Source organism: Oncorhynchus clarkii, chromosome 28, assembly GCF_045791955.1.
Source record: "Oncorhynchus clarkii lewisi isolate Uvic-CL-2024 chromosome 28, UVic_Ocla_1.0, whole genome shotgun sequence".
In the NCBI taxonomy this organism is placed as follows: Eukaryota; Metazoa; Chordata; class Actinopteri; order Salmoniformes; family Salmonidae; genus Oncorhynchus; species Oncorhynchus clarkii.
The window spans coordinates 24800882-24817574 of NC_092174.1; the positions used below are offsets into that span (position 1 = coordinate 24800882).

Consider the following 16693-nt stretch of genomic DNA (forward strand, 5'->3'; position numbering starts at 1 on the left):
GAGGATAAATAACAATATGGAGATGAGGTATTTGGATGTGCTATTTACAGATTGGAAGTGTACAGGTACAGTGATTGGTAAGCTGCTCTGACAGCTGATGCTTAAAGTTAGAGAGGGAGATGTAAGACTCCAGCTTCAGTGATTTTTGCTATTTGTTCCAGTCATTGGCAGCAGAGAACTGGAAGGATAGGCGGCCAAAGGGGGAGTTGGCTTTGGGAATGACCAGTGAAATATACCTGCTGGAGCGCGTGCTACGGGTGGGTGTTGCTATGGTGACCAGTGAGCTGAGATAAGGCGGGGCTTTACCTAGCAAAGACTTATATATAGATGACCTGGAACCAGTGGGTATGGCGACGAATATGTAGTGAGGGCCAGCAAACGAGAGCATAGACGTCGCAGTGGTGGGTAGTATATGGGGCTTTGGTGACAAAACAGACGGCACTGTGATAAACTACATCCAGTTTGCTGAGTAGAGTGTTGGAGGCTATTTTGTAAATTACATCGCCGAAGTCAAGGATCTGTAGGATAGTCAGTTTTACGAGGGTATGTTTGGCAGCAAGAGTGAAGGAGGCTTTGTTGCGAAATAGGAAGCCGATTCTAAATTTAATTTTGTATTGGACATGCTTAAAACATCTCTGGGATATGTGGGACGGTAGCGTCCCACTTGGCCAAAAGCCAGGGAAAATGCAGAGCGCCAAATTCAAATAAATTCCTATAAAAATCAAACTTTCATGAAATCACACATGTAAGATACCAAATTAAAGCTACACGTGTTGTGAATCCAGCCAACATGTCAGATTTCAAAAAGGCTTTTCGGCGAAAGCAAACGATGCTATTATCTGAGGATAGCATCTCCGTAAACAAAAGAGAGAAAACATGTTTCAACCCTGCAGGCGCGACACAAAATGCAGAAATAAAAATATAATTCCTGCCTTTTGACGAGCTTCTTCTGTTGGAACTCCAAAATGTCCCATAAACATCACAAATGTATCATATATCCAAAATGTGGAGCTTGTTTGGAGCTTATTTGGAGCTTTTGATCCAGAAAAACACTGGTTCCAACTTGCACAACGTGACTACAAAATATCTCAAGTAAATAATCGATAAAATTGAATCTGTGTTCAATACAGGAAGAAAACAAACTGACGCTAGCTTTCTGGTCATGCGCCTCTATCAAACAGTACACATGAAGTGACCCTCGTTTTGAACAGGGCTACTTCTTCATTACACAAAGGAAAAACCTCAACCAATTTTTAAAGACTCCACATCCAGTGGAAGCGGTAGGAACTGCAAGAAGGTCCCTTAGAAATCTGGATTCCCAATGAAAACCCATTGAAAAGAGAGTGACTTAAAAAAAAAATCTGAATGGTTTGTCCTCGGGGTTTCGCCTGCAACATACGTTCTGTTATACTCACAGACATGATTCAAACAGTTTTAGAAATGCATATCTTACCTTCTGGGGATGAGTAGCAGGCAGTTGAATTTGGGCATGCTTTTCATCCAAAATTCCAAATGCTGCCCCCTATCCTAGAGAAGTTCATGTGAGTCTGGGAGGAGAGTTTACACTTGAACAAGACACATAGGTATTTGTAGTTGTCCACATATTCTAAGTCAGAACTGCCCAGAGTAGTGATGCCACCCGGACAGGCGGGTGCGGGCAACAATCGGTTGAAGAGCATGCATTTAGTTTTACTAGCATTTAAAAGCAGTTGGAGGCCACTGAAGGAGTGTTGTATGGCATTGAAGCTCATTTGGAGGTTTGATAAGTGTCCAAAGAAGGGCCAGTTGTATACAGAATGGTGTCATCTGCATAGAGGTGGCTCAGAGAATCACCAGCAGCGACATCATGATATATATCATTGATATATACAGAGAAGAGAGTAGGCCTGAGAATTGAACCCTGTGGCACCCCCATAGAGACTGCCAGAGGTCCAGACAACATGCCCTCCAATTTGACACACTGAACTCTGAGAAGTAGCTGGTGAACCAGAAGAGGCAGTCCTTTGAGAAACCAAGGCTATCGAGTCTGCCGATAAGAATACAGTGATTGACGGAGTCGAAAGCCTTGGCCAGGTCGATGAAGACGGCTGCACAGTACTGTCTTTTATCGATGGCAGTTATGATATCGTTTAGGACCTTGAGCGTGGCTGAGGTGCACCCATGACCAGCTCGGAAACCAGATTGCATCGTGGAGAAGGTAGGGTGGGATTTGAAATGGTCAGTGATCTGTTAACTTGGCTTTCGAAGATTTTAGAAAGGCAGGGCAGGATGGATATAGGTCTATAACTATTTGGGTCTAGAGTGTCTCCCCCTTTGAAGAGGGGAATGACCACGGCAGCTTTCCAATCTTTGGGGATCTCAGACGATATGAAAGAGAGGTTGAACAGGCTAGTAATGGAGGTTGCAACAGTTTGGGCTGATCATTTTAGAAAGATAAGGTCCAGATTGTCTAGTCCAGCTGATTTGTAGGGATCCAGATTTTGCAGCTCTTTCAGAACATCAGCTGTCTGGATTTGGGTGAAGGGGGGGGGGGGGGGGTTAGGCAAGTTGCTGCAGGGGGGGCTGAGCTGGGGTAGGAGTAGCCAGGTGGAAAGCATGGCCAGCTGTAGTAAAATGCTTATCGAAATGATCGATTATCGAAGATTTATCGGTGGTGACAGTGTTTCCGAGCCTCCGTTCAGTGGGCAGCTGGGAGGAAGTGCTCTTATTCTCCATGGACTTTAGTGTCCCAAAACTGTTTGGTATTAGTGCTGCAGGATGCAAATTTCTGTTTGAAAACGCTGGCCTTAGCTTTCCTAACTGACTATTGGTTCCTGACTTCCCTGAAAAGTTGCATATTGCGGGGGCTATTCGATGCTAACGCAGAACTCCACAGGATGTTTTTGTGCTGGTCAAGTCTGGGGTGAACCAAGGACTATATCTGTTCTTAGTTCCACATTTTTTGAATGGGGCATGCTTATTTAAGATGCGAGGAAAGCACTTTTAAAGAGCAACCAGGCATCCTCAACTGATGGGATGAGGTCAATATCCTTCCAGAATACCCAGACCAGGTCGATTAGAAAGGCCTGCTCGCTGAAGTGTTTAAGGGAGCGTTTGACAGTGATGATGGGGTGGTCGTTTGACCACGGACCCATCGCGCACGCAGGCAATGAGGCAGTGATCGCTGAGATCCTGGTTGAAGACATCAGAGGTGTATTTAGAGGGCAAGTTGGTCAGGATGATATCTAAGAGGGAGCCCATGGTTACCTATTTAGGGTTGTACCTGGTAGGTTCCTTAATAATTTGTGTGAGATTGAGGGTATCTATCTTAGATTGTTGGATGGCCGGGGTGTTAACCTGTTATGGCTGCAATCCCCCTATCGGGATAAGTGTCATCATCAACACCCGCTGAATAGCATAGCGCTACATACAATAAATATTACTATAAATATTTGTATTCATGAAATCACAAGTGCAATATAGGAAAACACATCTTAATCTTTTGTTAATCCACCTGTCGTGTCAGATTTTGAAATTATGCTTTACAGCGAAAGCAATCCCAGCGTTTGTGTAAGTTTATCGATCGCACGATAAAACATTAAGTACACTTAGCATCAGGTAGCTTGGTCACGAAAATCAGAAAAGCAATCAAATTAATCGTTTACCTTTGATATTCGGATGTTTTCACTCACGAGACTCCCTGTTACACAACAAATGTTCCATAAAGATGATTTGTTTGCCGCGTTATGTTCAGAAATCCACAGGAAAGAGCGGTCACGACAACGCAGACGAAAATTCCAAATAGTTTCCATTATGTCCACAGAAACATGTCAAACGTTTTTTATAATCAATCCTCAGGTTGTTTTTAAAATATATAATTAATAATATATCAACAGCAAATGTCTTTCACAGTAGGAGAGGGGAAAACAATGGCTGTCCAAATTCTGTTGAGCAAGCAAAACTCATCTGACCACTTGACGCGATGTTATCGTTCTGGCTCATTTTTCAAAATAAAAGCCTGAAACTATGTCTGAAGACTGTTGACACCTTGAGGAAGTGATAGGAAAAGGAATCTGGTTCATATCCCTTTAAATGGAGAAAAGGAAGGCTATGGAACATGGAGTTTTCAAAATAGAAGCCACTTCCTGCTTTGATTTTCCTCAGGGTTTTGCCTGCAATATCAGTTATGTTATTCTCACAGACAATATTTTGACAGTTTTGGAAACTTTAGAGTGTTTTCTATCCAATACTAATAATAATATGCCTATATTAGCAACTGAGACCGAGGAGCTGGCCGTTTACAATGGGCACCTTTTCATCCAAGCTACTCAATACTGCCCCTGCAGCCATATGAAGTTAAGCATACCCCAGTTTAGGTCACCTAACAGTATGAATATCCCAGTTTAGGTGACCTAACAGTAGGAACTCTGAAGATAGATGGGGGGCAACCAATTCACATATGGTGCCCAGGGCACAGCTGGGGGCTGAAGGGGGTCTATAACAAGCGGCAACAGTGAGGGACTTGTTTCTGGAAAGGTGGATTTTTTAGAAGTAGACATTAGTGATTGGTGTGTGTGACTGACGTCCTGGTGTTTTGTCCCAGCAGGGCTTGTGGGGCTCTGGGAAGGACCAGTGTAGCAGGGAGATGCTTCGCTCCTCCTTCTTTGTCAGCCGCAAGCGTAAGAAGCCCAAGGACAAGGCTCAGCCCAGCAGCTCCGACGACGACCTGGACGCCGTGTTTGCTAAGAAGGAGCAGCCAGAACAACAGAGCATGAGCCACCAGGACCTCCACCCAACCTGGTCCCCAGACAGCCAGACGGATGTGGAGAGGGAGGCCAGCGAGAGAGGGGAACAGCCAGGGGACAGGGTCCAAACCAACGGGAAAGAGTCCCGTTCAGACGGCCTCATGTCTCAGCCCTCTCCATCCCCCTCTCCCAAACACACCCCATCCCCCTGCCTCCATACCTCCTCCACACGCTCGCCCTACACCTCCCAGTCCCCCCGCCTCGGCCACCGCAGGCAGGTGGCCCACCAGTCATCTCTGTCGGACCCACCCTCCAACTACGATGAGGTCTCAGACCTGGGCACCATGAACAGCACCAGCTCTCAGGCATCTGTGACGGGACCCAGGGTGAGGCATGTCAGGACAGGGGCCCTGGGACCAGAAACTGGGGCCAGTGGCCTGGGGGCCGAGGTCAGCTCCATCACTTCAGATTACTCCACCACCTCCTCCATGACCTTCCTCACCGGGGCCGAGCTGAGCACGCTCTGTCCAGAGGTACACTCGGTGGCCGAGAGCAGGGGAGGAGATGACGCTGATGATGAGCGTAGTGAGCTGATTAGTGAGGGCCGGCCCATGGAGACGGACAGCGAGAGCGACCTATCGGTGTTTATTGGGAGCGTGAAGGAGACCCGGCCGGGGAAAGATTTCTGCCAATCAGACGTGCCGGATGCGCCCAGGCCCCTCCCCTCCCACAGACTCATCGAGTGTGATACTCTCTCCAGGAAGAAATCTGCTGCGCGTCAGAAGACTGACAGCGATTCCTCTTTGGACGGAGGGCAGAGCGACAAGGATTCCAATAGGCTGTCTCGCGTTCTGGGGGTGGTTAAGGGGCGTTCCACCAGCAGCCTTAGCTCCTCCTCCCGCAGCGAGTCAGAGAAGGGGATTGAGCCTGCATGGCGTCTCAAGATCACAGACCGGCTGAAGTTCCGTCTGCGGACGTCTGTAGACGACATGTTCGGGGTGGGTACCCAGCAGAGCCGCTCTCCAGAGGGACGCAGGGACAAGAAGAAGAACATCAGACGCAGACACACCATGGGAGGCCAGAGGGACTTTGCTGAGCTGTCTGTGATGGGGGACTGGCAGGGGGGGATGGGCGGGGGCTCGCGGGCAGAGCTCTCGGCCGTGGACCGGCTGAAGCCCAAGTGTTCTTCCCAGGACTTCTCCATCCGGGAGTGGATTGCCCGCGAGCGCCACCGCACCTCCAACCCCGAGGTAAGCCTGGACTTCTCTGAACACCAAGGGGCACTGCTCCTCCTACGCAACCCCGACCCCCAGAACCCCAACCACCAGGTCCAGGAGGCCCCGTCGTCGTCCCTCTCAGACCCCCTCTCACCACGCCCAACTCCAGCTGAGCTGCTGAACGGAGACACAGGTCCCCAGAGTAAAAGCCTGAATCTGTCGGCCACCGCACACCCACACAAACTCTCTGGTGCTCAGGTGGTCCAGTCTCGCTTCTACCAGTACCTGTGAGAGGTGGTGTCTGTCTGTCTTTCTGTCTGTGAGATGTGTATGTGTTTGAGAGTCTGTGAGTGGATGTGAGTGATGTTTGTAAGTGAGCATGTACAGGTACTGTGAAGTGACGTTAGTGTTTACTCAGTCTTTTTGGTGGTGTGTGTTTGTACGCTTAAAGTAATAAGGGTTACTGCACAGGGGTGGTTTATCTGACTGACACAACAAGGCATGGAACAAAACATTCAATTCATGTTGATACATTTTCTCCTTTTTTATGACAAATGACAGACTTTGGGATGGGCGTTGGGGTAGAGATATCCTCACAGAAATCCCTGTTATGCTGAAGATTGCGACTCGAGGGCCTCTTGCTCATGGATGAACTGATGAGTCAGAAAGTTGATTGGTGTAAGGAAGTGTAAACATGGCTGGTGTTTCAAGTTAAAGATTGTGAAAAGGTTGGTAAGTGAAAATACAGTAACTGACTTGTAGGCTACAGTAGTGAAAAAATACAGATTTTTTTTTAAGTATTGCAGATGAGCTATTTTTGTTGTATGAGGGTCTCGGTTGGTTAAAAGTGAGTCCTTCAGTAACCAAATTTTAAGAATGTATGACGTGCTTGCTGTAATACTGACTAAAGCTTTAGTTGCTTGTTCACATTTTAAATTGTACAGATTCCACTCCCTTTCTCTCTACTTGAAGTGTGTTTTTATTTTCGGGATAGCCTGTGTTTTGGACTGCCATATGTGCTCTGTGACGGCCGTCGAGTGACCTCTTTCAAGGTGCATTGTGACAAGACTCTGGACTAACGGCGTCATGAAAATACAAAAAAAACTGTTTTTATTCCACCCTGTTAAAAGCAGTGAACTACTTCACTCTAATTCAATATGCTGTGTGCTTGTGGTTTCATGCTTTGGTAAATTAAGGGCATCAGATGGGGGGGGGGGGGGGGGGGTCAAAAGGGAGAAAAATATGAATAATCAAATCAGAAATCATGTTTCTTTCGCAATAGGAAGTGCCTCATAATGAAATGTAAAGGGTGCCAAATCGTCTTTGTTGAGATGCATAAAGATTTTACTGTGAATGACATTATCGTGGACTCACACTGTCATTCTACAGGTTCTATCTTAAACAGAGGAACGCCGAGCTTCCATTTCCTAGGCATTCCACTTTGGTCTTCACCTTTTTTATACTTTTGTTTTTTCATTTTGGATTAGCAGAACTTGAATTTAAAATATTTCTGTATAAAGTACCATAAATGCCATGTTTTAGCTGCCTTTTTGTTTCATTTCCATCAAATTTCCAAGTAAAAAGTACAGTATTGAGATGTTGCTGATGGTTAGATTACAGACTGGTGATAGTCCAGTGGTTCTCTGGGAAGCGATGAGAGATTCCTCCCTGCATGTGAAAACGCTTCATTGAGCTGCCGGACCGTTTGTATCATTATGGCATGTTCTCTCTGAGTGGAGGGACATGGGCTCCTAAACACTGGAAATAAATCTTATCAATGGCTACAAGCATATGGCTGGTGTTTTTACAATCTACTGCACTACCTTCCCTGGTTAGTTCCTACTAAACAGTATTGTTATATAACCATCATGCCCTAATGTCTACCTCAACATCCGTTATGGTAAACTTCCTTCTTTAGCTGGGCAGTGTCCAATGAAAACAAAGCCACCAAGAACAAAATGTACAAGTAAATTTGAAAATGCTTTATGTACAAGTCACACACACACACAGTTCTAGTTAGACTTTTCAACATTTTGTAAAACAGCTGACAACTTTCACTGACTACTAACTGAAGTGAGGTCATGGGGACAGTGTCAAGCCACTGAACACTTCATTTAAATGAGCTGATAGAGAACCAAACATTAACTCACCAACAAAAAAAACATTCTAAAACCTACACTGAATATGCCTCATGAACCTTTTGATGTAGTTACAACAGCCAGAACTGCCATGTTTGTGTCTATTATACAAGAATAATAGTACACAATTGCAGTACATTTTCAACCATATGGACTAGTCTGAGCAATGATTCAACTCAAGTAAATTATGTCCAATGTACAAATCTTTCTTAGATGAAAAATTAAATGTTACAAAAGTGTTATAGTCCTTGACATGAATATGTTTACCCCCAGTAGTAAGGCACAGTGACTAAGCGCTCGACACAATCAGTAGCACTGAAGAATCTGCACTACAAATTTTAAAGCAATGTTCCCACATTCAGAAGTTACCTTTACATTTCAATTGCGCTATAGCACAGATCTTCAGCGCTACGGATTGAATTGTGCCCTTCCATAACACTAGAGCAACCACTCCAAATGTATTACTTTAACTTTGGGATCATAACATTGTACCCTCAGTCATTTGAAAAGGAAATCATGGGCCGATGTGACCACCATACATTAACTCAAATCCACATTACTTACTGAAGGACATATTGAACATTACAAACAGCAATTAAGAGAAATACATTGTTCTGTGTGCTGCTGTTTTAACATCAGAATCATGGACACAAACTCTGCTGGAGTCAACCGGTAGCTCTTCCATGTTTACTGCAATGAAAATGACCCTTGATGTTCGTTGCCCACTATAGATTTACTTGTGTGTGTGGTGGGAGAGGAAATGCAGTCAGACAAGTTGGAGTGGTGGTTCACTACTTTAGCTGTCCACAAGGGGGGTTACTAGAGGGCTCTTCAGTGACCAGATTATTTGTTCACTGCTAAGACTTTTTTTTTTTTTTTTACCAAAGTCAACAACATCCACGATGGAGATGTCTTGCTGGCCAGTCCAGTTGTCAGCCAACCAAAAGTGATGAAGAATAAAGAGTGAGGTCCTTGGTACATGCAGGTACTGTGCTCTAAAGAGGAGCCCAAATTATACAGAGGGTGGAGTAGGTTGGCCTGCTCATAGATCTGGCGTGCCAATGCCAACACTAAATGAGCATTGTCACAGCTGACCATCAGAGTTGGCAAGACAGCACAAACCGATCTGGGCCAAGATAGGGGTGGGGGTAATGAGTCGAGAAGGATTTGTTGCATATTGTGCTGTGGTAGCTGGAGTGTTAACCACGTGTCAGCTGGTTTAAACATCTCCCTCATCCTCCTTATCCTTCTTCTCCTCTCTTGGTAAGTCCGGCAGTCGGAAACACTCCTCAAAGAAGTTAACTAGTGATTGGCTCAGGTGTTGCCGTGTGCCATCGCTATGCAGGAAGTGTCCCTCATCTGGGTAGATCTACAGTACAGAGACATTACAAAATAAAAGGCACGTAGGTAGGTAATAATATTTGGCACACTGCTCATAATGCCTTCATAACAATGTCCTAAACATATTGTCAAGCTTACCTGTAGAGAGTAATTTGCCTTCTCATTGATTAAATGGTTGATGAATTTTGCAGAGTGCTGGAAATGGACTTTCTCTTTAGGGAAGGAGAGAGAGTAACATGACATGTAAGATGTGTATATTCAGTCACAGTACTTCAACATTCAGCCTCAAAGTTAATCAGTTAATAAGACTACTTTGACAGTAACTTAGCCAATGCCCAAATAGCAGTTGGCAAGACAGCACAAACCGATAGATCTAGGAAAGGCTAACTTATTGATAGTAATGACTGTACCATCAGCAGTTGGATGGATGATCATGTACTTCCTGTCCATTAGGTGAGCTGCCCGGTGTGCTAAACTTGCCACCTGAAGGAAAGAGGACAGCGAACGGCAGCATGAAATACAGATGATTTAACATCTTGTCTGACTAGCGGATAAAGTGTACGAAGTGATGGATCTTTACCGAGTATACTCGAGAGTCTGTCTTTGGTGATCCAAGGTATCTCTCTGAAAATGCTGAAGCTGGTGTATAAAGAAGGAACACACAATAGCATATTATAAAGGCACTGTTCAAACTATAATACATTGTTTGTGGTGAGAAATGATTCATGCAGCAAGAACTGATGCAGCAAAAGCAAATCATTACGTTATACCATATAACTTGAAATCTGTGATGGGCGAGACGGCTGCTCCACATTTAAGCAAGGAGTCTTCAGAACTTAAAAGCAGGGTGGCTAAATATCCTCCATAAACCTATATAAACAGATAAGGTACAGTTAGTGAGGGACACTTAATAGTATCGTGTTCCTTGAACAAACAGTGTAGAAATACATTGTTGAAATATCAAGGCTCGAGCCTTCACATACACCACTCCAAAGACAAACTGCATACAAATTCTAACTTTCTATAGACAAATGAGGACTGAGTTCCAAACTGAAACCTGATTGAAATATTTGTTGTTGCTGGGCCGTAGTGTGTAGTTGCTCTCGTAGTTATGAATCCCAAATGGGACCCTATTCCTTTTATAGTGCAGCATAGAGCAGAAGCTCGCCACATATCTAAACTCAGCAAAAAAAGAAACGTCCTCTCACTGTCAACTGTGTTTACTTTCAGCAAACGTAACATGTGTAAATATTTGTATGAACATAAGATTCAACAAATGAGACATACATTGAACAAGATCCACAGACATGTGACTAACAGTAATGGAATAATGTGTCCCTAAACAAAGGGAGGGTCAAAATCAAAAGTAACAGTCAGTATCTGGTGTGGCCACCAGCTGCATTAAGTACTGCAGTGCCTCTCCTCCTCATGGACTGCACCAGATTTGCCAGTTCTTGCTGTGAGATGTTACCCCACTCTTCCACCAAGGTACCTGCAAGTTCCTGGACATTTCTGGGGGGAATGGCCCTAGCCCTCACCCTCCGATCCAACAGGTCCCAGATGTGCTCAATGGGATTGAGATCCAGGCTCTTCGCTGGCCATGGCAGAACACTGACATTCCTGTCTTGCAGGAAATCACGCACAGAACGAGCAGTATGGCTGGTGGCATTGTCATGCTGGAGGGTCATGTCAGGATGAGTCTGCAGGAAGTGTACCACATGAGGGAGGAGGATGTCTTCCCTGTAACGCACAGCGTTGAGATTGTCTGCAATGACAACAATCTCAGTCCAATGAGGCTGTGACACACTGCCCCAGACCATGACGGACCCTCCACCTCCAAATCCCGCTCCAGAGTACAGGCCTCGGTGTAACGCTCATTCCATCGACGATAAACGCGAATCCGACCATCACCCCTGGTGAGACAAAACCGCGTCAGTGAAGAGCACTCTTTGCCAGTCCTGTCTGATCCACAGTGGGTTTGTGCCCATAGGCAACGTTGTTTTCGGTGATGTCTGGTGGGGACCTGCCTTACAACAGGCCTACAAGCCCTCAGTCCAGCCTCTCTCAGCCTATTGCGGTCAGTCTGAGCACTGATGGCGGGAATGTGCGTTCCTGGTGTAACTCGGGAAGTTGTTGTTGCAATCCTGTATCTGTCCCGCAGGTGTGATGTTCAGATGTACCGATCCTGTGCAGGTGTTGTTACACGTGGTCTGCCACTGCGAGGACGATCAGCTGTCTGTCTGTCTCCCTGTAGCGCTGTCTTAGGCGTCTCAAAGTACGGACATTGCAATTTATTGCCCTGGCCACATCTGCAGTCCTCATGCCTCCTTGCAGCATGCCTAAGGCACGATCACGCAGATGAGCAGGGACCCTGGGCATCTTTTCAGAGTCAGTAGAAAGGCCTCTTTAGTGTCGTAAGTTTCCATAAATGTGACCTTAATTGCCTACCGTCTGTCAGTAAGCGGTTAGTGTCTTAACGACCGTTCCACAGGTGCATGTTCATTAATTGTTTATGGTTCATTGAACAAGCATGGAAAACAGTGTTTAAACACTTTACAATGAAGATCTGTGAAGTTATTTGGATTTTTACAAATTATCTTTGAAAGACAGGGTCCTGAAAAAGGGACAATTCTTCTTTTTGCTGAGTTTAGATATGTGGGAGTGAGCTTCTGCTCTATGTTCCAGACAGAGTAAAACCCTCGCCTACTCTTTCTTCAGCTCAGATACTGTACTTGAATTGACAAGAAGAGGAGTAAAGGGAACTTTTTTTCTTCTTTTTTTTTTTTACATGGTTTGAATAAGTAGCTAGCTTCTTTTCTTCAAGCATTGATTCTCCTTACCTTTCCATATACTCCAATTCGACTTTTGTCGATGTACATTTCTTTCGATATCAGTCTAGAATAAAGAAGAATAAACAATCAATGCTTTGTTGGTATTAGATTTCAACAACACAGTAACGTACTATAATAAAACATTTTATCAGTTTTTCCCACTGTAGTTAAACTGTACCTGCAAATAGCAACTGTAAGATGTGGTAACATGGTGTTAGCATATAAAGAGGGAGCAATTATTTGAATTCTCAAAGAAGATTATACTGTGTCCAGGTGTGTCTCTCTCTCCTTCCCACCTGAGGGCCTCCATCTGGTCCCTCTCCTCGATCACGCCCAGTTTCCTCCTGATGCGGTGCAGGAGGTTGGTGCCCTGGAACCCGGACCCGTGGCCGTCAAAGCGGATCACAATGGTGCTATAACTGCTCACCAGCACCGTGGCCCAGTCCACACGGAACTGCTCTGTCACCATCTGTCCGCCAGGCGTTCCGTCCCTGGGGGAAACAGGACAGGCGGAATCAATGATCCATTATAGCGCTCTGTGATGGTCCAATGTCAAAACAGAATATGCTATAATTATAATATAATCTCTACTGGGGATTGTATGATATTTTTTATCTAGATTAACATAGTAACTGTATTGTGTGTGTGCGGGGGTAGTTGTTGCCATACTTACACTAGTAGCAGGAGGGGGTAGTGAGCTGTGTCTATGAAACCAGCTGGCTTCAGAATCTGCATCGTCAGAGCTGCAAGAAACAAGACTAAATCAAATGTGGTTCTTCTTAAATGATCATATCAAATCTCCTAACTAATGCCATTGTTAGAGTGCAGCCCAGTAGTGCATATCAGCATTTATGAAGACATTATACAAAAGGTGAGTCTAATCTTGAATGCTGTGTCATGACTGTCCTGTGAGGATACAAATAGGTCAGATCAGCTTGGCAATGGATGACTTCAACCTCTCACCGACAGAGAGGGGAGAAGGTAACTGGTGGGGGTTGACACCTCATGCCCTTTTTTAAATTGGAGGAGATCCAGGGTCTCCCTCTCCAAATTCACCAAGGAATGTGCTTTGTCTCCAGAGATGTTTTCCCGCCGAAACTCAAACACATTCTAAAGCGAATACTAGAACATTATTTGTAACATAGAATGTGGGGAATTGTCAGAGGCGATCTAAAGAATAATAATGTCATATGGGTTGTTATTTTGTGATGTCATTAAAAATGTTAAAAAGGAAATACTGTAACTTGAAGATTATATATACACTACATGTACAAAGTCTACATCCTTAACGTTGTGTATGAAATATGAAAAATTATGAAATTATTTTTGTTAAGATAAGAATGGGATTTTAGGAGCCATTAGAGATCATTTGTCTCCTATAAACTTTGCACAGTAAGTAGCCACGCCCGAGTGAGGTCAGAGCGCGTGTCAGCCTGACGGAACCACCCCTTTCGACCAGAGTGCATAAAGGATTGGTAAAGAAATTAACTTTCAGACCAGAGAGGCGTGTAGCTGCAGCTCACATCCAAAGTGGTTCGAACTCTGAATATGAACATAAGGTAGAGGTGAGAAGCTCACCTCCCGGACAATCATTGGTAAGGCTGATTAGCTGTCCTAAGTAAAGTATCTAGAAAAGTGAATTTAAGTGGGACCATTCTACTACTCTTCTCAAATCACTGTAGTATGCTACTCTCACCCCCCAATGGGAACCATCGACAAGCTGGCTAGCCTATCTTCAAAGAGGCAGTTTCAGGAGCGATTGGAAGGTTTGTGTGATTACTATGAGAGTACAGTGGCAAGAAAATGTATGTGGACTCTTTGGAATTACCTGGATTTCTGCATACATTGGTCATAACATTTGATCTGATCTTCATCTAAGTCCCAACAATAGACAAACACAGTCTGCTTAAACTAATAACACACAAACAATTAGACGTTTTCATGTCTTTATTGAACACTGTGTAAACATTCACAGCGCAGGGTGGAAAAAGTAAGTGAACCCTTGGATTTATAACTGGTTGACCCTCCTTTGGCAGCAATAACCTAAAACAAAATGTTTTCTGTAGTTGCCGATCAGAGCTGCACATTGGTCAGGAGGAATTTTGGACAATTCCTCTTTACAAAACTGTTTCAGTTCAGCAATATTCTTGGGATGTCTGGTGTGAACCGCTCTCAAGGTCATGCCACAGCATCTCAAATCGGGTTTAGTTCAGAACTCTAACTGGGCCACTCCAGAAGGCGTATTTTCTTCCATTCTTTTGTTGATTTATACTTCTGTGTTTTGGGTTGTTGTCCTGTTGCATCACCCAACTTCTGTTGAGCTTCCATTGGCGGACAGAGAGTCCTGCAAACTGTGTTGATAAACTTGGGAATTCATTTTTCCGTCGATGATAGCAAGCTTTCCAGGCACTGAGGCAGCAAAGCAGCCCCAAACCAGGATGCTTCCTCCACCATACTTTACAGTTGGGATGAGGTTTTGATGTTGGTGTGCTGTGCCTTTTTTCTCCACACAGTGTTGTGTTTTCCTTCCAAACAACTCAACTCAACTCACTTGTTTAATCTGTCCACAGAATATTTTGCCAGTAGCTCTGTGGAACATCCAGGTGCTCTTTCGCGAACTTCAGACGTGCAGCAATGTTTTCTTTTGGACAGCAGTGGCTTCTTCCGTGGTGTCCTACCATGAATATCATTCTTGTTTAGTGTTTTACATATCGTAGACTCGTCAACAGAGATGTTAGCATGTTCCAGAGATTTCTGTAAGTCTTTAGCTGACACTCTAGGATTCTTCTTAACCTCATTGAGCATTCTGTGCTGTGCTCTTGCAGTCATCTTTATAGAACGGCCACTCCTAGGGAGAGTAGCAACAGTGCTGAACTGTCTCCATTTTATAGACAATTTGTCTTACCGTGGACTAATGAACAGCAAGACTTTTAGAGATACTTTTGTAACCCTTTCCAGCTTTATGCTGGTCAACATTTCTTCTGAGATGTATTTTGTTCGAGGTATGATTCACATCAGGCAATGCTTTTTGTGAAAACTCCAATTTTGTGAGTGTTTTTTATAAGGCAGGGCAGCTCTAATCAACATCTCAAATCTCGTCTCATTGATTGGACACCAGGTTAGGTAACACCTAACTCCAATTAGCTTTTGGAGAAGTCATTGGCCTAGGGGTTCACCTACTTTTTCCAACCTACACTGTGAATGTTTCCATATAGACAAGAAAAATACAATAATTTGTGTGTTATTAGTTGAAGCACACTGTGTTTGTCTGTTGCTGTGACTTAGATGATGATCAGATCAAATTTGATGACCAATTTATGCAGAAATCCAGGTAATTCCAAAGGGTTCACATACTTTTTCTCCACAATTTCGTGGTATCCAATTGGTAGTTACAGTCTTGTCTCATCGCTGCTACTCCCGTACGAACTCGGGAGAGACAAAGGTTGAGAGCCGTGCATTCTCCAAAACACAACCAAGCCACACTGCTCACTTAACCCGGAAGCCAGACGCACCAATGTGTCGGAGGAAACACTACCATGTCAGCGTGCACTGCGCCCGGCCCGCCACAGGAGTCGCTAGTGCACGATGGGACAAGGACATCCCTGCCAGCCAAACCCTCCCCTAACCCGGATGACGCTGGGCCAATTGTGCGCCGCCCCAAGGGTCTCCTGGTCACGAACCCAGAATCTCTAGCGAAACAGCTAGCATTGCGATGCAGTGCCTTAGACCACTGCGCCACTCGGGAGGCCATATGATGACATATATAATGTCATCATAAAGAATTTAGATGAAAAGGGCATTGTCTAGCTTCCTATGCATAGTTGCACCATGGAGGGATACCTACTGTAATCGTCTATGGTGATGGTCTCGTACTCCACTTTGGGCATCTGCATGCTGTGGTACGTGTTATTCACTCCCTCGTTAGTCTCCAGGTCCAGGACCTCTGCAGTGACATGGAAGAAACAGTCTCATTGTTCACTTACAGTATAGTCTGAGTGGCAGCTTCATGAAGCATCAAACACATTTCCCATTGAATTTTTTGTGATGTGATATTAAAGACACTATACTGAATAAAATGCCCCTCTGCTTCAGTGCCCTTTATGGTACGGGTCAGGCTTCATAGCACTCACTCTGTCTGTCTTTTGTGCTGTAGATGGCAACACTGGGTACATCGGGGCCTGGATGGGTATACATGGGGGTTGGGTGGGGGGCAGAGAAAGAGAGAGAGAGGTGGAGGTTATTATAGGAATAAACACTTGAAGGTTCATATAAATGGCCTCTAATGGAAAAGCCAACAAAATACACATTTCACTGTATTTAAAAAACAGAGATTGTAAAAAAAATGCCTCTCACTCTCTTTCCATCTTTAGTAATGCAAGTCTAGAAATAACCCTTCTCAGCCAGCCATGTGTCATTACTGAGAAGCCACTGTCTGTCTGTAG

General features: G+C 44.6%; 2 protein-coding genes across 5 annotated transcripts in view; one reads left to right on the top strand and one right to left on the bottom strand.

Moving 5' to 3' along the window:
• The window catches only part of LOC139386568 (rho GTPase-activating protein 21-like), an 81424-nt gene extending 73699 nt beyond the window's left edge, over positions 1–7725 (top strand). Inside the window, exon 24 of the mRNA XM_071132222.1 lies at positions 4586–7725. Coding sequence (XP_070988323.1) covers positions 4586–6232 — 1647 coding nt within the window. The 3' untranslated portion in view covers positions 6233–7725. The remainder of the gene's footprint in view (positions 1–4585) is intronic.
• A 481-nt stretch (positions 7726–8206) lies between these two features.
• LOC139387220 (A-type potassium channel modulatory protein DPP6-like) overlaps positions 8207–16693 on the bottom strand; it is a 218379-nt gene continuing 209892 nt past the window's right edge. For 3 of the 4 annotated variants that reach the window (XM_071133301.1, XM_071133298.1, XM_071133299.1), the window contains 10 exons: positions 16382–16429; positions 16096–16194; positions 12925–12994; positions 12548–12742; positions 12261–12315; positions 10191–10290; positions 10001–10059; positions 9831–9903; positions 9559–9632; positions 8207–9448 (listed from right to left, as the gene is read on the bottom strand). In XM_071133301.1, coding sequence (XP_070989402.1) covers positions 9299–9448; positions 9559–9632; positions 9831–9903; positions 10001–10059; positions 10191–10290; positions 12261–12315; positions 12548–12742; positions 12925–12994; positions 16096–16194; positions 16382–16429 — 923 coding nt within the window. In that variant the 3' untranslated portion in view covers positions 8207–9298. Of the gene's footprint in view, positions 9449–9558; positions 9633–9830; positions 9904–10000; positions 10060–10190; positions 10291–12260; positions 12316–12547; positions 12743–12924; positions 12995–16095; positions 16195–16381; positions 16430–16693 lie in introns of those variants that run through there. The other variant, XR_011629140.1, reaches the window with a different exon arrangement.